General features: G+C 40.0%; 1 protein-coding gene across 5 annotated transcripts in view; it reads left to right on the forward strand.

Moving 5' to 3' along the window:
- The window catches only part of ABCC4 (ATP binding cassette subfamily C member 4), a 162,637-nt gene that overhangs the window by 93,558 nt on the left and 44,426 nt on the right, over positions 1-24,653 (forward strand). For 4 of the 5 annotated variants that reach the window (XM_054832340.1, XM_054832348.1, XM_054832370.1 and 1 more), the window contains 2 exons: positions 2,829-2,908; positions 24,374-24,524. In XM_054832340.1, coding sequence (XP_054688315.1) covers positions 2,829-2,908; positions 24,374-24,524 — 231 coding nt within the window. Of the gene's footprint in view, positions 1-2,828; positions 2,909-4,782; positions 7,101-24,373; positions 24,525-24,653 lie in introns of those variants that run through there. The other variant, XM_054832358.1, reaches the window with a different exon arrangement.

The following is a 24,653-nucleotide window of genomic DNA, read 5'->3' on the forward strand; positions in this document are numbered from 1 at the left end:
AGCTCTCACTTATATCTGTGCTGGCTTTCTATCCCCGAAAGCGCCGGGACAGATCTGTATCATGCTTGCAGCCTAAAGCTCTCCTTCTTGCAACACTGAAACTTTCTCAGGAAATGGTTGGAGGTTGTCACAGCCTCCTGCTGAGCTCTTCTCCCTGGGATTCAGTGATAGGATGCATGGGAATGGTTCAAAGCTGTGCTGGGGGGGTTCAGACTGGACATTAGGAAGCATTTCTTTACTGAGAAGGGTGGTCAAACCCTGGAACAGGCTTCCTGGAGAGAGGTAGTTGGTGCCTCAAGCCTGTCAGTGTTTAAGAGGCATTTGGACGATGCCCTTAACAACAGGCTTTAATTCTGGTCAGCCCTGAAGTGGTCAGGCAGTTGGACTAGATGATCGTTGTAGGTCCCTTCCGACTGAAATACTCTATTCTATTCAAACAATTGCCAAAAAACCCAAAACCCTGACTCAGAATCTGCAAAATTCTTCCTTGAGTAACGTTAATGAGTGATTCTTCAATACAAATCCCAGGGGAGGGAAATGAGAGCTGAACTCTGAGATACTGCTGGCACTGAAATCGCTTTCGACAGCAAGCGTTTTGTAATGGCTTCTCTCCTCTAGCCCTTAAGGCCTTGTCCATACTGTACAAAATGAGAGTAAGCACAGCGCTTTTCCAGGAACAAGTTTGGATGTGCTCTCCCATTTGTGGGATGAGGGAGATCGTGAAAGCAGCATCGCTTGGTTCCTGGAGGTGCCAGCTTTGACCTGACCTGCGCTATGGCCACGGAAAGTAGCCAGCTTGAGAGACCTTACTGCCTGCCAGCAGTGCTGCACAGGATGGCCTTTGCGCAATAGCTTCTTATATCGGTCTGAAACCACTGCAAATAAAACTTGTTTTGGGTTCAAAGGTGAAGGGGGGTTCTAAGGCTGAATTAAAGTGGGATTTGCTTGCTACAGGAATAATCTTTTGCCCTCGCGTACAGCTTGTCATTATCGGTGGGTCTCAAAGCGTTTCGCGGAGGAGCTCAGCACTGCCACCTGCCCTTGCTCTGCCCTTCACTCGTAGAATAAAGTGAGGTCACTCAGGAGACACGTGGCAAAGCTGGGAACAGATTGCTAATACCCTGAGCCCAATCCATTATGCCATCTTGTTTCCCTGCTCTGCCCCTCCTGGACAGGTTGCTAAGGAAAGTCCTGTCAGAAGGAAGCATTTAACCTCTTTCAATGATTTTCCTTTGCCACTGAAGTCTTAGTTCATTTGAAAATAACCTGAAATGGTATATTTTAAGATACTAAGAAGTCTTAGCTAAGGCATGTATGCAAACTCTTCCATGACCAGTCTCTGCGTAAGGAAATCACGGGAAAAGGAAACATTAAAAAAAATTGCCTTGGAATTCCTTCTGATGTATCTACCCCAACATGAAATAAGTGAAAGGGAATATCCCCAGCTGCCATCCCCTGGAGAAACACAGGAGATTTTCCTGAGTCTTGTGCCGCTATATACCCTTCTTCTCTGTGTGCAGAGCCTAAAAATGGGATGAACCCTACTGTTGTCTGCCTAAGCGCCTGCCTTTGGTACTAAAGTACTGCAGAACAAGCTGTTCACCACCAGTATCTCTCTTTGGAGTCGTGTCCCAGGCCTGAGGAGAGGATGTTTTGCATATTGCTTGGTGTGGATTAAAAATTCCCTTAAAAAAGAAATCAGTTACGCAATGAAATTTGTATTTCTGAGACAGCCATGAACAGAAAACTAGAATGATGGTTGCCACAGAAGTTACTTCAGTTAATGCTCTTATCTCTGAATTATGTCTCCAAGCACTCCATGGAAACCTTAAATTTAACTACTTTCAGTTTAATGAGCTCCTTTGAAAAGAAGAAAAAAAAAAAAAAAGTCTTTTGTTGCCAATGCAGTGAATGTGTTTGTACCAGTTAGAGGTAATAATTGAATCAAGATATATGTAGATAAAAAAGCAATGCGAATGCATGTATGGGCATTACACACCTTAGAAAAGGCCAGATTCCCATCCTTAGCTTCACTTCTTTCCTGGTGAGTAAAGGTATCGATTAATAGAGAAGGATACTCATCCACTTAAGTGTGGCAGCATTGTGACTTTAATTATTAAAGAACTCTTGCAATAGCTGATTTTTTTTTCCACTCAAGTAGAACTTGGGAAAATAGAGAAGTGTAAATGCTTCACTGACAGCAGATTAAAAATTGTTTTATTAGTTTAAATAAAGATCAATATTGTCAAGGTTTTGAATAAGTTTAAAGCTCCGTGAACGCAAATCTTTCTCAAATTTTGTTTCAGAAATGCCTGCAATTTGAATCCACGTATAATGGTGGCAGGGTGGGAACAGAAATACTGAGAAGGATCTGTTAGATTAACTATGATCTATCTGGTACACGCATGCACTATTGAGTTTCAGTCAAGGATAGGAGCAGATTCTGGCTGATGTTTCTTGATGAAACTTGCGTTACGTTGTCTTTTTACCTGCACATCTTGAGCATACAAAGCATCTGTGTTTCACCTGTTAAATTCTATCGAACTATTATCTTCAAAGCCAGTTTTAATTTTTTCCTAGCAGTTTAAATAGAGGTTTTAGATTTGGGTGAAAGGCATTTGTAAAAAAGTATTCTTCTTTAAAATACATTGCAGTGGTTGTAAAAGATTCCTGTCATGGTGGTTTCAAAAAGTGTCTTTTTATCTTTAGATTCCAGCTGTTTCCTTTTCACTGTTACTAAAATGGTAAAATATGGTGTCTTTAAGTTATTTTGATCTTTTAAGGATTTATATTTACTTTTTTTTTCTTCTCCAACCCTGTTTCTATAGGAAGAATCTTAAATCGTTTCTCAAAAGATATTGGCCACCTGGATGACTTGCTTCCATTGACGTTTTTGGACTTCGTGCAGGTAATTCAGTTGCTGCTGTCAAAGTCTTCTGCGTTGCATTCTGAATTTAGATTCCTATATGCTTTGGTGAAGATCAGCTATTTGTTGCAGATACAGCTGAGTTGAATGAAAGTACTTGTTTGTGAAAGAAAGGTGCGGTTGAAATTTAATGTGTCAGTAAAAAGCTAACATGAGTAATAACTGGCAGGTAGGAGTGGCTATACACAGCTTGCTATTATGTCAAGATTTCAGTTCGTAGTAGCTACATGCTTGGTAAATTGCTCCTGATTTGCCTCCAAGCAATCTGGCAAGCTTATTGCTGTTATAAGAAATATGTCCATAGTAAAGAAACAATCAACTCACATGAAAAGATAGCACAGATTAACCTAATTACGTGTCTACTTCCACAAAGAATCAAGTGCTTACCACACCGTTTTGGATTAAAATAGGTGTGGCTATTTACAAAGAAAAGATTAGTAGTAATAGGGTGAATATAATAGCCTTAATAGGAACAAGTGAAATAAGTTGCTGCAGACAAGAAAGATGGACAAAGCACTGAGATTTTGATGATGATGAAAGGATAAAGGATTATATATGACATCAAGGTAATTTTTCTGTTGCAGTTGCTATTAATCCTCCTTGTAAAAAATTGCAGAAGGATGAAGCTGCAGAAAAATTGATTGTACTGTATCAAAATAACATGAATCACAGAATACACAGAATCGTGGAGGCCAGAGAAAGAAATGATCCACTTAGTGGATCAGACCTGTTGTGCTCAAGTCAGAAATGTTTCTTAAGGTGCTATTGCTAACTTTACTTCGTCTCTTAGACATAACTAATTCATAACTTGTTTTGACTTCTTTAAAAAGAAACCAAAGACATTTTGAGTTGAGCAGTTTAATCACGTTGTTAATGCTGAGCTCTTGAAAATAGCTGGGGACGGGGGGGGGAGGGAAATCATTCCAAGGAGTTAGTAAAAACACTTGTTAAGATAAAGTCTTTTTCCTAGTTTAGTAAAGTTGTTGAGGTTGAGGTGTGTGTTTGTTTTTCAAAGCACTACGGTGCCATATGTCATTTTGGGGAAGAAAGGAAGGTGATGTCTTTTACCTTTCAATTAAAGCAGTTGGGTTTTTTTGTGACTTTGGGAGTTGCTTATAGTGAATATTAAGATTTTGAATTCATGGGCCTTATAAGGCCCTGACAGATTCTTTCCTGAAAGTGCAATACAAACCTCTTTCTACAATATACTACTCATTTTCTATTGTTTATACAGATCCCAGGTTTTCTTCAGTCTTATTAACTGTCTTATTAGACAGAATATCTTGTTTTATTTCAGCTCTCTTCAGACAATCCATACATGCCTTTCTTTTTTGGCTGGAAGCTCAGGCTGTCCTGCAATCCTTATCCTCTTCTCTTAGCATAGGATTTACATCCACAAAGTCAAAACCATCTCTTTTGCATAGTGCTCCTTGGCCAAGCAATGCAGAGGGGTTTGTGTTTGCATAGGTTTGTCCCCTTTTCAGCAGTCTGCGCTGTGTATGTTCGTACTACATACTGCTCATGGCCAGAGCATCCTCTGCATCCTGTGGTCTTGAGATAAAATGATTAACCCTTTTCCTTAGTTCCGTGCATTTGAAATAATGTGCGAGTTATGTTGCAGCCCACTTGCATGGTGTTTTTATAGCAAGAAACTGAGTGGGTGTTTTGCATGCCCCGGCATGTGGTTTAAAGGCGTGTGGGGTTGTCTGAGGATGCAAAATTTGCTGGGAAAATGCTAGAGAAGTCTGTGTAAGCAGAGGGAGCCAAAATTGGTGTGGTCTTGTCCATACTTCCTTCTGGGAGCAGACCCTGAAGCAAACTGTCTTGAGAATTACACTTTCTTTTTTTTTTCTGAGGAAACCAACTGGTTTGCTGCAAAAGAAAGCTAAGGAAGGAGCTAACCTGTGTGCACGGCACACACAGAGGACTAAATCATCTACTAGCAAATTGGAAAACCTAGTTATTTGACCAGTGTATAGATACTTTAGGCAGTATATGCTTACCAAAACTTAACTGGTCTGGGATGAAAGAATAAAGGCTGTTGCTCTAGATGTGATTGTTTTCTTCTTTCAAGCTCCTACTGTAAGCTGCATTTTGTAAACATTTCCCCTCATGTTGATTACTTTGTGCATTTCTTTTAAATCGGCTACTGAATAGTTTGTCAAATTCTGAAGTTTCTATTTTAAGTGAGGAGTTTCCCTTTTCAGAAAAACAAAGTAAATGTTACATGTCCCATACACTATTAAAAAGATACTATGTTTCAAAGCTTGCCAGTTTTATTTGGTATCAGAAAAGAAAATTTTGGAACTTACTGTTGATTAATAATGTGCTGCTGTCCATAAGAGAAAAGCACTTCCTTCTTGGCAAGTTTTCTAAAACTTACTGTTCTTGATCAGCAAGCTTGTTGGTTAGTGGATGCCTTTTTAAATTCCGTAGCAAAGATGTGATATTTGTTTCTGAAGAAGCACAGATTTTTACAAAGGATAACTCTTATCAATTATGATAGAGATCTTTTGTCACTTGTTTTGTTTGCAGGTGTCTTTTATAAGGGTTCCTATAATCCCTTCAGGAAGAAATATTTTCTCCTTTCTAAAAACAGTATTAGCTAAATATAAAAGCTCTGATCCCAGCCATTGTTGTTGATTCTTTGAGAGACATTTCCCAACATTCATTGTTTAAATGGTTGTCAGGAGGAATCAAGTGAAACTTAATAAACAATGCAGTAACTGGTTCATCTTACTTTGTGTGTAGAAGCTTTTCTTGAGCGGATTTGCATTGAAGAAGTGGTCCTTTTTCTAAGTTATTGCTAGGATCACTGCGAAGCATTCCACCCTTTTACTATACTGGCAAGTCAGTGTATAATTTCTGCGCAAATAACCACAATGTGATTGGACACCCAAAAACTACAATGCGAGCCCATTTAAATACCTATAAATAAATAAATAACTAACTAGAATCTACTCGTTTTGAGAATTTCGTAGTTACACTGAGTACAGATTTTAAGGCAATGCTAAAAATTGGTAATGTCCTTTTTAGAGTGCCTAATAAGATTTATACACTGCACTACAGTATGAGCATGATTAGTCTAGACAGCTATACTGGATGAAAATTAATTGCTTGAACTAAAAGAGTTGAATTTTTTGCAACTTCCTTTGAGACAATGAAGAAGAAACAGTGAATAGTTACTGTACACTTACTTGTTAAAGCAAAAGTAAAAGGTGTGTGGCAAGCGCAAAAATGCATCATAGACCTTATGCATTCTTCTGAAGACCTAGCTAGATTTTGCAAAACTGTTGCTTTGCAATCGCTCCCAAAGTAGTAACTCTTACTGCATTTAAAGTTTCCTGCCAACCTTTCTTTCTTCAGTTTTCAGTGCACTAAAATATAGCACATCTGTCTTCAGAGAGGCTGGGGGCAGGAGGGGCAGTCCTCATTGGGAGGCAGTAATTTTTTTTCTTCTTAACTTACAAATTTTAACAACGTATGAGACATGTCGTGTTAGTGTAGTAGACTATATTTTTGTAGAAATTACTGCTGTATCTACAAGATTTATAAATAAAAAATCAGTCTTTTTTTATGAGAACGCATTTATGGCTATGTTTGACTACATGGCTGTTGAACAGAACTTAGCAGGTAGATAGGAAGTGTAGAAACTGCAAAGAAACTAAAGGTTAAGTTAGGCACTTCAACTGAGATAACTTTAATTGTACATTTACAGTCCAGTTCAAAGCTCATTAAAGTAAAAAATAAACTTAACAGTCTGCAGTCTAAGCCTGGGCCTTATCTTCTGTAATGGATTCTGGCTGACCATGTTTCCATACCAACTCTCCTAAAAAATAAAATAAAAAGCTATGTTATGTTCACTATGACACTTATTATTTCTACTAAATACGTTTGTAAAATCAGGTAGTAATTAATGCTTGTAGGTTGATTCAGATAGATAGTCAAAAAGCTGAATGAACTTGTTTGGTGAAGATGGAGGTTTTGGTTTTGGTTTTTTGTGAACTTGTGTATTTTTAATTACTTGCCTTAGTACTGTTGGCCTCCTTAGCCTCAGCTCTGCATCTACTTTCTTTTCCTATCCTGAGTTATGTATTCTTGGCAGATGTTTTCCAACTAAGTTACAATCTCCTCAGGTAAAGGACTACTTGTGTGACGCCATTACAGTGCTTTAAAGCTTTCTAAGAGGATTTGAACGTCTACTTCATTTAGATATATATGCTTTATTTATATATATGTTAATTTAATCAGAGGACAGGCCTGACAGCAGCCTCAAAGAGCTACCCAAACACAAATAATTGCAGAAATGCTTTCTTTAGTTGGTACAAACTTGATCATCATATAAATAAGTCCGAAGGGACTTATCAAGTCAGGTGCTATTTAAGATGTTGTTACTTAATTTTCTTAGGCTCTTCTGAAAATACCAGCTGATTTACTCAGTGTTATAACTGAGTTTACTCAGTTGTTCCTCCTCCTGCCTTAAGCTCTGTGGGAGTACAAGGTTCTGTTGATGTGAAGTTCACTGGTAGGTTTGGGGCTTGTAGTTTAAAATGGCATGGTTAAAATCCATAGCAATGTCTAGCTCAATGCAGCACTAATAAAACACACTGTACTAATTTGGGAAAAGGTCAGCCAAGGAATAGAATAAAAGAATTTAATGAGTAAGTATTAGGAATTAAGAATCCAATATATTTAATAGTATTTTATATACATTAGCCCAGGTATTCCTAAGTGGTCAGTATTTTGGATGCTGTATTTTTGAGAGCTTGTCAGAGGCTTGGTTTTAGTACCTAAATCTCCCTTTGACTTGAGATAGATCTGCAGAGGCTTAACATCTTTAAACTGTGGTCTCAGGTGATGCAGGATGAGTACCCAAACTGATAAACTACTGCTTGAAAATTATATCTATAAACTGATTGGATACGTAGGACGGTGAAATATATTTCAGTCTTTCTTTTGGTTTTGTTAATTATTATGATAAATTTTAAAGGGATGGTTTTCTCTGTAGTTTCTTGTGCCTTTAATTCTTCAGTGATCTTATTACCTGTTAACAGAGTTGATTTTCTGCTTTAGTTTCTAGTGAATTTGAGTAACTTAATGTGATGGCCCCTTCATTTTGTTTTCTTACCCTATGTTGGATTGAGGGGGAGAAAAAAAATCATGATCTGTTTTGTTTCTGGAGAACACTGTGAACATGTGAACTATCTGCAGCTGCCCTTGGAAAAGGGCAGTGATTTATTGAGGAAAACTGAATTGCAAAACCTTTTTCCTCCCCAAAATCAACAGCTTGACTGAGTTTAAATAACTGACTTTTCATATCCTTTCATCACACACAAAGACCTAATCCTGAGACTACTTGAGCCACCAATGTAGGCTGTGGCTGAGACCACCACTGAATGTGCCATTCCCTTCTCACCACACACAAAACACATTGACTGCAGCTTTATGAAGTGAAAATGCTGAAGAAAAGGAAAATGTGAAGGAGGTGTCCACAGTCATTTCTTTAAAAAAAAAAAAAAGAAAGAAAAAAAGGAAAAAAAAAGCTGCTGCATCTGGATATTAGGAACAAAAAGTGCCTCAGACTGGAATAATAGCTTGGGTCACTTGCTTTCGTATGTGCACAAGAGTGGAACTGCCGTTCCTTGTTTCAGTACCACTGACCCCTGCATTTTATTGTGTGAAGATGTCAGGGAAAGTGTGTAGAAGGAATTCCAGGATCTTTTAGTTTAACAATGACGTTGTTATTTTGTGATTTCTGTGAGAGGTGGGGTTCTGGGAGGTTTGTTGTGTTGTTTTTTCCAGTTTAGCCAGGTTTTGTGTGTGTGTGTGTGTGAGTTGTAAGAGATACTTTTATTTGTTAAAGAATAGTTATTTCTGTGTGTTTGCATGTGCGCTTTTAAAATATGATCATAAATATGTTGTGAGAAAATAACCAGTGGTGGGGTCTATGTTAAATGTCAGCATACTCTCTTTAGCCTGGTACGTAGAGCAGACCTGTGTCTTGGAGACACTTTTTGGTTTCCCTTCTGCTGAATCCTGGTAGTTTTCCTTGATGGTTAGACTACGAGATTCTGCAGCTGTGCTGAGGTTTAAATGAAAAATAAATAAATAAAAAAACCAAACCAAACCAAAAACAGTTGCCTGGTGGCACTTGACTACTGAAATCTCATGGAACTTTTTCTCTGTGGAACTGATGTTCTAACTGTACATTCCCAAGATGCATACTACAGTGCATCTTGCTAGTGCATAATGAAAGACCAATTAAAACTTAAAGAAAAATAATAGATGTATATATTTTTTCATTGGTTACTGTTAAGCTCTAATTTCAGAAAAGGTTAAAATGATCATTATCATAAAAAAATGAATTTTGGTGTAGTCATTTGATATTCCTGTGGGCTTTCAGTTTTGATATTTTCTTTGAAATAAAAAGGGACTATACACTGTGTTGTTAAAAACAAACAAAAAACTGTCCTTCCTGCCTACCTGGTCATCATCATCCCACCACCCCCCCCCCCCCAAAAACAACAAAGAGGGGTGGCAGGTTGAGGAGGAAGAGGAGGCTTGGGTTGCACTTGTGTCTCCAAGACCAACATGCAGGAGCTGTGAGTTTAGCACAGACACTTGTCTAAATAATGCAGTTCTTCACTGACCTTTCGTTCCTCTGGCCTTGAATGCCTTGATTGTTAAATCCCAGTAGCCAATTAGCCTTCCTGATGGTGACCAGCAGTCGAGATAATCTATGCCAAAGCTATTGCTGGTCTTTACTCTGTACCTGTCATCACATTCCTTTGAATGCAAAGATGAGTGTCTTGCATCATACAGACTGTGTATTTACTCAGATTGATGGTATGTGTATAGGATAAAATGTGTAAAGTCTGGAGTCGCTGCTAATACCGTGGATTCCTGCTTATACATTGACCTTGGTTTTCCAGGGAAGGCTAAAGGTCTGTTCTCACTCTAGCAGTCATATGTAATCCAGCTCAATCGTTTCCCTCACCCTTTTTTATTTTCCTATTTACATTAGTGTGTAGAATTTTTATAACAATAGATATGCGTGTCATTCTCCACATATTAGTGTCAAGACAACAGATGTCATTACTGTAACAAATGTAATTTGTGTGGGAACATAATGTAACTTTTTTAATATTTTAGGGTTTGTATTTACTTAGTATTTATAAGAATTGAAGATGTAACCCCTTATCTAACAAGAGAAGGATGATAAAATAATACTGAAAAATGTTATTTCATTACCTGTCATCTTCCTTTTTTTGTGTTTACCACTTTTCTGCTTTTCTTATTTTTGTTATCTCTCTTAGTTTTTATACTTCTCCATTTATGTGGTAAATGTGGATAATACCTTTGTTACTGGGCTGTTCCTTCTGTTTTCTCAATGAAATGTGGAATACTGATGTTTTGAATGTAGTACTTGGAAAAATAAAGCTAGCTTTCCCTTAGTGTAATTCTATCTTCTGTATTTCTTTGTCTAGAGCATGCGAGCATCCTGAGATTCCTCTTAATTTCTCTAACATTTTGAACAGATTGTGGCTGAGTGGTAGGAAGATAGCTATGTGGTTTTTCTTGCACTATTTTGGTATGCCTGACTGAAACATGTAAATATAAAATTTCAATAAGGTTTAAATAGGCTCTACTCCAAATTGACTTCTCTGTTTTCTCTATCAGATTACTCTTACTATATACTCAGCTACTAGAAAGCAGGACAGTTGTATGGAAGTCCAGTGATGTGCCCCCATTTGTGGTTTGGAAATATCCCCCGATTTGGTTACGGTGGACTTTGTAAAAATTCTAGAGTGAGATTCTGTTCGTCTGGGGCTCTCTATAATATCTGTTGGAAAGTGTTTTCCTATTTGCATTTCTTACTGTGAAACAGGGCAAAGAAATACTCTGATGTAAGTGAACTTTATGTTCTGCGGTTTTCTCCTCTTCTCTTTGGCCCATCTTTCTATATATACTCCTCCTGCTTTTGGTGCCAGTGGGGATTTTTACTATTATTTGTAGGTTTTTACCTGACTTTTTAAGCATTATTGCAACCTTTAACATCTGTAGCTCAAACTGATGATTATTTTTAAGACTTCTGAAGATCATTAACATTTCTAACACTTCACAGTAGCTAGAAATCTTTTAATTCTGCTGTCAGTCATGGAGCATAACAATCCTGTTCCAAATGGTGATAAGTACAAATCTTCTAGATTGCCTTAAACTACTGATATACTATAGATAGGACAGTGTGTGCTTACAAAGAAAGTAGGATTTCACTGTTCGGCAAAAGAACGGGAGATTTCACTTTTGATTCAAGAGGGAAGGAGAAACTTGGAAGTAATTTGAATTACTAAGCCATATAGCTGGTGTATCTGTGTGTGTTAAATCATTATGCATATTTATGCCCAGAACAAACATGTGGGACAAGGAATTGTCTCTAGCAAAAAAAGACTGCATCTCGTAAAAATGTGCTGCCATGGTTATGTGTGCATCTCATGCAGAATATGAGAAAGTTTTTCTTGCTGAAGCCAATACCATGGCTGCCTGGTGAACTCTGCAGCTGATTTCAAAACTCCAGACAAGTTTGTTCTTCAAAAGGTAGAGGCTGAAGTGTGGGCAGTTTCATACAGCAAAAGATGATAGTTCAGCTGGGAACTGAATGTCAGATTGTCTTTGGGAAGCTTATAGTTCTTTGTGTTACATCTATGTTACAGGGTAGTTTGGTATCATTTAAAAAAAAATTGATTCATTTGGATTGCACTCTTGAAACAGTAAAAAGTGTTAAGAAAGGCTCTTTCAAGGGCTTGAGAGTGGCTACTCCTGCACTGTGGAAGAATAGGACGTTGAGTGATTGCATTTGCTTCCACAATCACGTCCCTAAGTCTTGTTTTCTTTCTGTTTTTCTTACTGGGTTTTGAAATCAGTCTAATGTTTAAACAAGCAGAGCTCTCTTACTACGAAAGTCACTCATATGCTAAAGTAATGGTTTTAGATATTCCCTTCTAAAACTAAAAATGTGCTGGCTTTGGTACTCGATTCAGTTGTGCATCCTTCCGTTAAACATAACATAATACTGATAAAATAACATAATACTGAGACAAATAATTTTTTATTTTTCTCACTGGTAGAAAGTCAGGATTTTGGGGTCAGACCTGTTAGCAATTACTTACTTCGGTAAGTGTATCTTTGATGATAAATAAACTTGTGAAAAGTCTTCCTGATGGTCTTGCAGCCTATCTGTAATAAGTTATGAATAATTATTGGCTTACAAGAGTAAATAATGATTTTTCTCTGCCAAGGAAGTTTCTTTTTACTTCTTTGGCTGACACTGGTTTCTATACCTGCAGAGAATGGCTGAACTGGGTGAAACGTGATGGTGGTGGTGAGAGGCTGGTGCTGATTAGTTAAAATACGGTTGCTGAAAGTGTCAGGCCAATGTTAAGCTTCCTGGAGCTGAGTGATCACTGAACAGCATGTAGTGCTGAAGAATTATAAGTTAAGAGTTTCTTCAGAATAGGTGTTGTGGTTTAATGCTAGCAGGCAACTAAGCACCACGCAGCTGCTCACTCACTCTTCCCCCCCCCCCACAGCAGGATGGGGGAGAGAATCAGAAGAGTGAGAAAACTTGTGGGCTGAGATAAAGATAGTTTAATAGGTAAAGCAAAAGCCACGCACTCAAGGAAAGCAAGACAAGGAATTCATTCCCCACTTCCCATGAGCAGGCAGGTGTTCAGCCATCTCCAGGAAAGCAGGGCTCCATCTCGCCTAACGGTGACTTGGGAAGACAGACGCCATCACTCTGAATGTCCCCTGTTCCTCCTTCTTCCCCCTGCTTTATTAGATGCTGAGCATGACATCATATGGTATGGAATATCCCTTTGGTCAGCTGGGGTCAGCCGTCCCGGCTGTGTCCCCTCCCAACTCCTTGTGCACCCCCAGCCTCTTCGCTGGTGGGGTGGTGTGAGAAGCAGAAAAGGCCTTGGCTCTGTGTAAGCACTGCTCAGCAGTAACCAAAACATCCCTGTGTATCAATGCTGTTTTCAGCACAAATCCAAAACATAGCCCTGTACTAGCCACTATGAAGAAAAGTAACTCTATCCCAGTCAAAACCAGCATATTCTCCACCTCTTATTCCATACCATTTACATCTTGTTCCGGTCCCACACTATCCAAAACCACCTCTTTAACCACCATCCCCTTTCCCATCCTTTGATATAATACACAGATATCATTCCCCTAGTCTATGGACCACCTGAGTAAAATGTCTTTAAATTGTCCACAAAATGTCCATGTCCATGACTTTGGGCTCCGTCTCCCATTGTGGTCACTTAGGCCAGGAGAGCTGGTGTGATGCATGCAGTTGCTGGGCACCAAAACCAGCTCAGGTCAGGTCACTGCTGCTCTTGCACTGCTTCTTGTAAGGCTTATCCTCCATTGGTTCAGGTGGTTTCTGCTATAGAAATTCCTATAACATGCAACTGAAATCCTGGGTTACAACAATTTAAAGGTATTTCCATTACAATCTCCACCCCTGGTCCCTTTGGACCAGACCATTGGTTTTAACATTGCAATGAACTCCTCCCCTTGCCCCTGCCATGGCTCGGACTTGTCCACAGACTGCAGTCCCTTAGGGGTGTACCTGCTCCAAGTGGAGCCTTATCCGTGAGCCACAGTCTCTCCAGGGTACACTTGCTGCAGCATGGACTTATCCACAGCCAGTTGCTCTGAGGTGCACCTGTTCCAGCATGGCCTTCTCCATGGGCCACAGTGCCTTCAAAGATATGCCTGCTCCAGCATGACCCACAGCTGCAGTCCCTTCAGAAGTAAACCTGCCCTGTCATGGGCTCATCCATGGCCACACACTCTGAGGTGCTCCAGCATGACCTCATGCACAGCCACAGATGCTTTGAGGTGTACCTTCTCCAGCATGGACTTGTCCTTGGGCCACAATCCCTTCAGAGCTATACCTGCTGCGGCACAGACATAACCATGGCCACAGATACTTTGAGATGTACCTGCTCTGGTGTGGACTTATCCATGGCCACAAACACTTTGGGATATTCTGCTCCCCCATGGACTCATCCTCAGGGCACAGTCCCTTCGACTCGAGTGCACGCAGGAGTTCCAGCTGGTTCAGTCCAGCAGCACAGAAACAGCAGTGATACCCTGGCCACCTGCCAGCCCAGGCACATCGCCGTTGCTGTTATCAAAATGTTCCCAGGCACCACGCAGTCAGATGATAAGCAATACGGCAGTACAGCAAGCAGCAAAAGCAAAAAGCAGCCACCAACAAGCACTAGACTCTACTGTACAGCAAGGCAAGCCAGCCCCATGGCAAGCACAGGAGCCTGCCAGTTCATAGCTAAACAGCAATAACAGCTATAAATTTGATCCAGCACATTCCAATCAAACCTGTTGTTATCTCAAACCCTCTGAGCCCCATGTTGGGCGCCAAAAAGGACTATCGTGGTTTAACCCCAGCCGGCAGCTAAGCACCATGCAGCCGCTTGCTCACTCCCCCCACATCAGGATGGGGGAGAGAATCAGAAGAGAAAAAGTGAGAAAACTTGTGGGTTGAGATAAAGGCAGTTTAATAGGTAAAACAAAAGCTAAGTGCGCAAGCAAAGCAAGACAAGGAATTCATTCCCCACTTCCCATGAGCAGGCAGGTGTTCAGCCATCTCCAGGAAAGCAGGGCTCCATCTCGCCTAACGGTGACTTGGGAAGACAGACGCCATCACTCTGAATGTCCCCTGTTCCTCCTTCTTCCCCCTGCTTTATTAGATGCTGAGCATGACGTCATATGGTATGGAATATTCCTTTGGTCAGTTGGGGTCAGCTGTCCCGGCTGTGTCCCCTCCCAACTCCTTGTGCACCCCCAGCCTCCTCGCTGGTGGGGTGCTGTGGGGAGCAGAAAAGGCCTTGGCTCTGTGTAAGCACTGCTCAGCAGTAATGAAAACATCCCTGTGTATCAACACTGTTTTCAGCACAAATCCAAAACATAGTCTCATACTAGTTCTATGAAGAAAATTAACTCTGTCCCAGTCAAAATCAGCACAATACTAGTATTTTATAGCCCTGTCAGAGTGGTAAGGGTCTGGAGAAGTTATGAAAAAAACCTAGAGACAGGCTAAAACGCATTTTTTGCATATCTGCTATGAAAGAGTACGCCCAGAGAAGAACAAAAGGTAGTTTTATTTCTTAGGATAGCTGATGCTGTAGTCCTTAATATTTTTCATAGTTTTCATTTAACTGGGGCAGAGGGGCTTTTGTGGAACTTACAGAAATATGAGTAGTACTTCATTCCACCTAAAAATAAATATATGAGTAGTTTATTTTAAATAGCAAGAACGCACAGTAAAATGCTTAAAAGCTTGTAATTGCTGTAAGGCTGAAGAGCTGTGTTACTGAAGAACTGATACTCTTTTTAACAGAAGAGCTCGCAGTTCAAATGTACCACAAAGCTTTTAAAGTTGCTGAAAGACCCAGAATTGACTTCTGGCAAAATAATCAGACTTGGCTGAGCAGAAAAGGTCATGCAGTTGAAAATAAGATATTCTTGGGGAGCGCAGGGGGCTGCTCTGCCGTTATAGCCATGAGGGACAAGAGGCCTGAGGCAGGAAAGTCCATACAGCATAAAGCCAGAGTTTGCAAAACAGCAACATACGGGGCAGTAGTATCTGTGGTAAGCAAAATTTTGCCAGACATTTGGCAGAACTGGGAAAAAAAGTGCACAGAATGGATGAAAAGGTTATGATAACCTATGATAGCTCAGAGGAATTTCTCACAGGAATAGTGGCCTGTATTTTAGCAAACAAGTGAATGGACTAGACCATAAGAACACTAAATAGTGCCAGGCAGGGTCACGCCAGTTGTCTGTCCATCAAGGCCAGCAGTCCTTCATCAGCAGTAGGAGTGGAAGATGCTATTTGGAGAGAGCATGAGAACCTGGCTACTTTCTGCAGTCCGTTCCCTGTTTAGTACCCCAGCATTCATGGTTTTGTATTGGGGGTGTCAAAAGGCCTGTCCCTTCCCAGTCCTTTTATTATCCATTTTTTGCATCACTTTATATCAGCTTGTAAGATCTGCCTCCTGCAGTCTAATAGCCTGAAAGCAGTGAGATATTTCTTGATTTTTTTATTTTGTTCTATGTATATGTGCCCCTTCTATTCAAAGAAGGCAATAATTACCACTGAAAGAAAAACTGCTTTTAGAAGGGTTTTAAGTAGGAGAAGACTGAGGACAAATATTGGTGAAATCAGCCTCTGCTGATAAAGTACTAAACATATGAGCAAAGACCAAAGTAGGAAGTTCACCATTTGTTGTAACGCTAAAGAGAAAAATACTCATTGTTGAATCAAATGTTTTGATTTCATCAGGGTCTGTGCTCAATGGGGCTGTATTGGGCTGGTGTAGTTAGGGAAAAGTTTTGGAAATGGTTCCTAAGGGATAGGAGGGGAGCAGAAATGGTCCAGCCAGTCTTTCCTTTTAAAAATATCACTCATTTGGCAGGAGAGATATAAAAATGCCTTTTTCTGGGAATCTTGAAGCAAGTGCAAAAGCCAACAAAGTGATCACACTTACTGGTGTTATTGCTGCTGGTGGCGGTGTTAGAGTCATTGTTTACATACAAATCACAAAACTCCTAAATTAATATAATGGAAAGGGATGCTTTCCGCTACCTGAGAAGAAGAGTAACTCTGGAAAGGTCGGGTGGTGCCAGACATTTTTCTGTATTGTTTCAGGCAGGTTCTGGCAAGAGCTGTTGAGAAAACAAAGCATGTGTGTATGCATGTTCTACACTCTCACTGATTAATGCTGTTTCCTCAAGCTACCATGTAAATTTATGCTTGGCATCTGAGGTGTTCCACAGGAAGATATAACATATTTGTCATGGTACAAAGAGCACTACAGTTTATGTGAATAGTTTTTGTGTGTGTGCGAGGTTTTTTTCCATGGGAAAAGAACAGTGTAAGAATATAGTCAGGGACTGTGGACATTTACAGGAGAAGATGACCAACCTAGCACTGCTGAACAACAAAACGTATTCACTTTTTATATAATTTTAATAGGGAGATCAGACTAAAGCTATGACTAATTCCTTATTAAGTGCAGGAAGAGGACCTCTCACTTTTATATAGATCCTCATTGCAAAGTTGTGCCTTGCTGCCCAAACCCCTGAAAACACTTTTGTGCAGAAGTGCCTAGTAGGCACAAGGTACAATAGAAGAAAAGGATTTGAGAACATCAAACTGAAGGTCCTCCTCAAGCTTTTACTGCTTATAAATAGAAAAATACATTGTCCACAGACATTTACAAGAATGGATGTTGGCCTCGTCCTTTTTTGAGTAACAGTATTGGTTTCCATGTACAGTGGGTAGGAACAGGAGCTGCATACAGAGATGCATAAACAGACGCCATAGCTTTGGCTCTGACAAAAGCTTGTGTTTTCATGGAAAATCTGTATTAGCTGGAAGTAACTTATTACCGTGGCCAAAAGGTCCTGACAACTAACTTCTTACATGAGTGAAGATCATTTATTAGGAAAAGGAAAATAACCTCTATATGATGTAGGAATGTAATGCAGAGTTTTAAAGGATGAGTATTTTGAGTGTCTGGCAGAATCACAAAGTCCAGAGCTTGATTATGGATCTGTTTCTAAAGCATCAATATCTGGAAGTCTCAGACAACACATGGACTGTGATTTTTGAGAGCTGCTATTGGGATTGAGACCCGCATAAGATAGTTAAGCCTCTTGGCCCATGGTGCTCAGAAAGCCTATTTCTTGCCCTTGTTGCAGGGTAAGAGATTAGTGATGACAGGACGCTGTTTAAATACAACAGAATGGTGGCAGTGCCAATGTATTAAAGAAAACACCCTTTTTATTATAAGGTCACTTGTTAAAGAACAATTGGACACAGTTCGCCATGATCTCAAACAAATACTAATGGCAAAATGCATGCCAAATCAAATGAGTGAGCGTGTTAGTGGCACAGAAAACATTTGCCTGGAGGAGCTAAGTATACGCTTGCTCACTTGGAAAAATAATGATCCAGAAAGACCTTCTTACAGAGACAAGAACAAATAGAAGGTAACAACATTAAAGATGTGATTGGGAATTTTGAATATGTTTCTGTGGTATGTCTGACAGCCACGTTTAGCCCATTTGCAGTGACATACGGATTTAGTCAGGTAACCTCTTGTCGACTGACTGCTAATAGCAGGATACTGAGGAGAGGGCGTCTCGCAGAAGGTAAGACAAGCTTGCTATTTTTGAAGTTTTTAGAGCGGGTAATATTTAGGTCTTTTTTCTTTCAGTCGGTTTATCTGAAACTACAATTTTCATTTCTTTCCCAATCGTGCCTTTTTTTTCCCCCTTTCATTGCTTTGGTTGTCTTGTTTTTATAGTCCAAATTTTCTCGTGAATGTGCATTTTCCTAAAGCTTTATTAACACTGACTGTGAGCTGTCATTCCTGTAAAAAATTACTGCCAGTGGTTACTTCAGAAAAGGGCCACGCCTGAGATGTCTTTTAAATATTGGGGATATGTGCAGCATTTTTTCTCCTGTACTCATAAGTCTTTATTGCTTTTTCTCTCGAGACAAATCTGTTCCTGACGGTTTGATGCAAGCAATAGTATAAACAGCCATATGTAATTTTTTAATCAGTTGCAAAAGAAAACTCATAGATTTTATTAAAAAGGTAGTTTAAAGACAAGACTACACGCCTCAACTCGGACACTTTAACTGAGTAAAATGAAGTAGAGTTGTTTATAATCCTATTTTTGTAGGATTACAGTACAAAGATAAAGGATTTCTATTTGGATATTTCCTGGGTTTCTTTTGTAATAAAGGAGAAAAAAAATGCAAAAAATCTACAATGTGGTTCGATATGCTGCTCTGGATACAGCTTGGCCCGAGTGAAGTGTTTATCGCTCTGATCTGCTCATTGCAATGTCTCCTCCCCAGGGAAGCTTGTCCTCTGCTGTGCCAGTGTAACCAGCCGCCCCTGCAGTTGTGCTTTAACAGAGCTGCAGGACAGTCAGTCCAAACAGTCCAGTTTGAAAAAGCGTGTTTAAAAAAAAAAAGGGCATTCAAGGAAAAAGAAAATGTCAGAACTGGATTAGGGATTGATTGTGCATGCAGTTATTTGGCAGAACCAACGAGGAAATAACTTTATTCAGGGGGAGGGGAGGAGGAGGAAGGGTGATGCCAAACAAGTACGAACAGAGTGGGGTTTTGTAGTTTCTTGACCTGGCTTTACTTCAGACAGCACAGCCTGACTGAGAGTGCCCTAAGTTAATGCAGTTAAGGTTGCAAACTTGAAATCCAGGGTATGCAGGATATGCACTGTTGCTATTATTAAATCAGTATGTCTTCATGGCAGTGTCCATGGGCTAATATAATCCTTGGGAATGCATATTGGATGGATGCTCCATCCTTGGAAGTGTTCAAGGCCAGGTTGGATGGGGCTTTGGGCAGCGTGGTCTAGTGGAGGGTGTCCCTGCCCATGGCAGGGGGGTTGGAACTAGATGATCTTTAAGGTCCCTTCCAACCCAAACCATTCCATGGTTCTATATTGGGGTCCAGGGAGTAGGAGTTGGGGGTGGGGGCAGGGTAAGTGTGTTTGATTTCTGCTTAAATATTGGTAAAACTGGTCCTGGATCACTGCAGTTCTTGGGTGGGATTTGACTGCAGATTCAGTCATCAAAATTTAGGCATCTGCTTGTTGGGGTTTAGATGCTTACTTTGCTGTGGTCAGAGGGCATCTAGTCAATACAGTTAGTGGACTCTAGAGAAATATTCAGACATAGGGTCACTAGGTATCCATTTAAAGGTCAGATGAATCACTTTCTAAGCTTCTAAACTAGGACAGGAGTTTCACTAGGTAGGTTACGTGTAGATTCCCACATTAAGGTTTCTGAGTCTCAAATCCCATCCCTTGGGCTCCACTCATCCATTAAAGATCCTACCAGGTCACCAGCTGCAAGTCCAGAATGGTGTGGTTCCTATGGTAGTCAGTCCTATATCATAGCTGTCAAACCCATATGGATGACTTGACAACACAAAACACACTAGGAACTTACAGACTCACAACTGCATGGTACGCCTTATGCATGAGGGATGCTGAAATACATTGTAAGGTCCATTTAAAAACAAAACCAAAAAAAAGCACAAAACTTCTTTTTGAATTATGGAGGAAAATGGAAGACCTCAAAGATCGCTCTCTCCTGAGCTTGTTAGAGAGAAGACAGAGGTGTTTTATAGGTACTCTCATGAGGAGATCAAGGACTCTAAGTACCCACTGGACCAAAGTGCCAGCATACCTGAGGGGCTCAAAATGGGGTTCTACATGAAGGCCAGGTGCCTTTTTCAAAGCAGTACTTAAGCCAAACATGAAATACTGAGCTCAGGGTATAACTGATAGGGAAGGGCAGTGATCTATAGGATGGAAGGGTAGACATTCTTATGAGACATGTTGAACTCTACATTTTGCTTTTGCCTTTCAGTCCTGTCAACTTTATTAAATGACTTCAAATGGCTTACAATTTGTGGTGAGGTTTCTAACATATAAACGGTATAGTTCCTGCAACAAAGGGAAAGGCATATAGCTTGTGATCTATGTATGGCTTATAGCTTGTAATTACCATGTTTTTCCAGATTTTTATGTTTTGTTTCATATTGTTTCTTTACCTCACATTAAATGCTTTTCTATTGTCTGGTTGTGGTACACAAATACCTTGTTCTTCCTAGATCAAGAACTGTTTGAAATAGAAACTCCAGGAGATCACTCTCAGCACCTATAAGAATTAGGAATATGTAGGTCACCAGAAGATGAAGGGAAAGCACATGTTTTGCAAGTGAATGTGCTGATCAGAGCATTCACTTCCCCAGAGGGCTATAGGAGGGTATGCTTGCTCCAGTAAGACAGGATATTTCTTGAGGAAAAATAAGCATCCACTGAATGGAGTGACTGACCAAAGCATGAGGGAAATCTCTCAGGACTCTTCTAAGCAAGAGGATGACTCCAACAGAAATAGCACGTGCTTTTCTGTACTCAAGGGATGGAGCATGTGCTGTCTGTGAGTGGGAGATGCTTCTTTCTCTGGGGGAGCTGAAGCAAATTTGAAGGTGGACGTTGGACAATATGGCTCCATTTGGAAGCAAATTAGATTTCGCCATCCAGATCTGTCAGTCTCGGTAGCCTGTACATCTGTCGTGTCTTTTGTGTAAGGTGACTGTGTTTCCAATACTGTGCAAATAGCTGTAAAATGTAATTAATCAGCTCCTGGTTTTTTTTAATTTGGCTGTTGTTTTCTGCACAATCATTACAGAAGACTTATAAATGATAAAATTAAGAATATAGTAAAAGATGCTGGTTTTATAGACCATGCTTCTTTTATAGGGAATTCTTGCCTGCTTAGCCTTTTGATGGAATTTGCAATTGGAAGCTGTTTCTGCTAGGCAAGGTCTAGATACCCAGTCCTGAGTGTTTCTTTCTGTGCAACCTGAATACCTAGCTCACTGCTTGTCTCCAGAGAGGAGAGCAGTTGGACTGCTCGTGTTATTGTTCTTGTCAGCCTGCTGATGATCTTGGGTCCTCCAGCTTGCATGCAGTGAAGCTACTAGAAGTTGGGGCTGTCTCCAGCTGAAGACGTTAGTTGTCTCTTGTGAAACTCAGGAGCTAGAACCTTTGCCTTACCTCACGCAGTAACTACATGATTACAGTCTGCAAATGGTTGTGTCTGGCTTTCAGACTGCTTCATTAAGAGTTAATTTATATGCAAGTTTGGTTTTCCAAAAAAACAACACACATGACTGATCCACCCTATCATAAATTTTTATAATGATAAGGTGGTGCAGGCTCATCTAAAATTCCTTCCAAAGGCGGTGCCAGATTTTTACTTTAGTCATCCTAACCATCTTTTCCTTCTCTATATTTTCACCGTAGCAATGCTTTGTTTACATTAGCTGGATCCTAATAGTTCTACTCCCACTCCCACCCCCACCGGCACTTTGCAACATATTGTAGATTATCATCACTAAAATTTCAGTTTGGCTTTTTTATTTTTTATTAAGAAGCATTTATTTTCCTTGGAATTCTTTTCCTTGAAGCAGCTTTCCTCAACACTTCAGGTTTGTGGCTGATGGTATGAGGAGACAAAAGTCCTTCAGAAACTGCTTTTTTTATGACTGCCTAGGAGGTGATGGAGGGTGAAGGGGAAGGCAGCAGGCATATAAAGCAGATTTGAGACTGAGTTGTCAGAAGGAAGGAATGGACTTCAGTCTTCATTTGCCAATGAGGATGGAGGTGAGGGAGCCTTTAGAAATTAGCTAGCGTGTGGATGGCTGACAGACTTGGTGGAGACAATGAACAGTACTGGAGAAAACAGTGATCTAGACAGGAGAAAATTTGGAGGTCAGGAATCTTTATTTCTTTTCTCCTCACCCCACAATAAAAATGAAATATGCTTACAGGGTTTTGAGGAATGCCAGAGAAGTAGAAGGTAGAGAAGGGCTGACAGCAGCAGTGGTGAGGAGGCAGGGTGCTTTGTTTTGCTTTGTGCTGACATAACCGTGTGCATAATTGATCCAAGTGAAATACCGTGCACTCTCGTTGCCACCTTACCTCCTCATGATGAAATCTAGGTAAAATGTTTGCAATCTACTGTATGTATCTGGAAGGTCAAACAACACGATGCTGTCAACACCTTAACCCACAGATGAGCAGTGTAGTGGTAATGCAGCTTCCTTCAGAGCTCCTACCCCATACCTACCCTATAGCTATTTTCCTTAATAGATTTATGAGACCCTATAATGTGCTTTCAGGATCTATGAGACGCAAGGCTGTTATGCTGATAAATCTTCTATCATGAGCTAAGATCTTGCCTAGAGCCAACGACTAAATTGTGCTGACTCATGCAGGCGTAATGTATAAGGTGTGCGGGATTGCTCTTTGGTCAGGTGAGATTAGGGTAAAGTCAGAGAAGCCTCAAGAGAAAAAAAACAGATGTAGGGGAAAAGGTTGTGCTCCGGTTTGGCTTTGGGGTGCAGGGGTGGGGGGGAGCTACCAGAAGCGCAAGAGGAACTGTAATGTTTCATGGGCATTTCCACTGAAAGCGTTTGAAAAGGCAGGTATATCTCTGGTATCCGACCTTAGCTGACGTGTTGCTTAACTTTGCCAACTCGATGCACAGATAAAGGGATGGAAGCCTTTTTGCTGTAAGACACATTCTTGGGACCCAGTGGTCACTAATGCACTTTTGGCATCCAAAAATCAGGCAGCCACAAAATTCAGCTGAAATCTACTTGTGTGTTGTATGTGATGATGATGAAGGAGGCTCCTCCATAAAATGGAGGCCTTTTAGAAAATATTGTCATTTCTAAGGAACTTGTTAATGAAAATAATACAGGAATTTAGTGTGAGCCAGAATTTCAGTTGTCTGGGTTTTGTACAGAATGAGTTTCTTTTTGTACGTTTCTTTTTTTTTCCGCTCCTTTTTTTAAGGAGCAAATGGGCACACCCTGATTTCAGTATGCCAGGACTCCTGCCATACATACATATATACACACACACAGCTGGTGTTCTGAAAGAAATTTGTGTGCAGATAATGCTTTTCATAGTGTATTCAAACTGACAGTTTGATGTGAAAGATGTGAAGTAGCCTGCAGGAAATGGGAGATTGAATTCAGAAAGTTGGGCCAGGATCCACTATCCTAAGCAACAAAGCTTCATTCCACATTATATCTAGTTTTCTAAGAGTAAATTCAGGTTTAGCCTAGCCGTCTCGTACTCTGAAGTAAACTTGGTAAAACTAGCCTCTTGCAAGACACTTCTTGTAGTGTTTAACATTTTCCTCTTATTTGTAATGTTTCCAAATGCAATCCTTTGGGAAGAGAAAGCTCACTTTCTCTGGTACTGCGTTTTCTTTCCAAATGGGACAAAGTTGTTTTTAGGGAACAGTTACGAGCCTGTGTTGAAAGTCACTTTTTCAACTGTCAAGTCTTTCAACCGAAAGTCAGTCTTTCAACTGTTTCTTTTTACCTGGACTGAAAAAACTTATCCCTGATTCGCCAGATAGCCTGGATCCATTAAAGATTAGTTGTCTGTTTCTTTAATTATCTATTACGTTGTTACGGCAGTCACAGAATAGTCCACAAAGAAAGACACTAATGTTCAGTCAACCAGTTTTGTAAAGACATTTCTTAAAGAACAAATAATGCAGAAGAAAACTATAAACTGCACAATCAGTCAAATCAGGTATTACTGTAAATTCTTTGAGTTGCTTAAAAATAGATGTTGCTCATATGTTATACAATGTATCCACTCTTAAATTTGGTAGTTATGTTTAAATATTTGAGTGTTTCAATAGTGTTAAATAGTTTTGTACTTGTTCTAAATTAAATTCTTCTGGCAAAGAGTTTTTTATTTTGTTTCTATTGTGTTGCAGACTCTCCTACAGATTTTTGGTGTGGTGGCTGTGGCTGTGGCAGTGATTCCTTGGATACTCATCCCCTTAATTCCACTATTTATTCTTTTCATTTTTCTTCGACGATATTTTTTAGACACTTCAAGAGATATTAAACGTCTAGAATCCACAAGTATGTAGTCTGGCGGGACTTAGTGTTAGTTTGAACCCTGCTTATTATTATGTGAAACACTAGTATTTTGTAGACAATCCATCAAAGATTTTTTTCTTTTGCTATGCAAATAACTTCCTTATTGCCTTG

This window comes from Grus americana, chromosome 1 (genome assembly GCF_028858705.1).
Source record: "Grus americana isolate bGruAme1 chromosome 1, bGruAme1.mat, whole genome shotgun sequence".
Lineage (NCBI taxonomy): Eukaryota > Metazoa > Chordata > Aves > Gruiformes > Gruidae > Grus > Grus americana.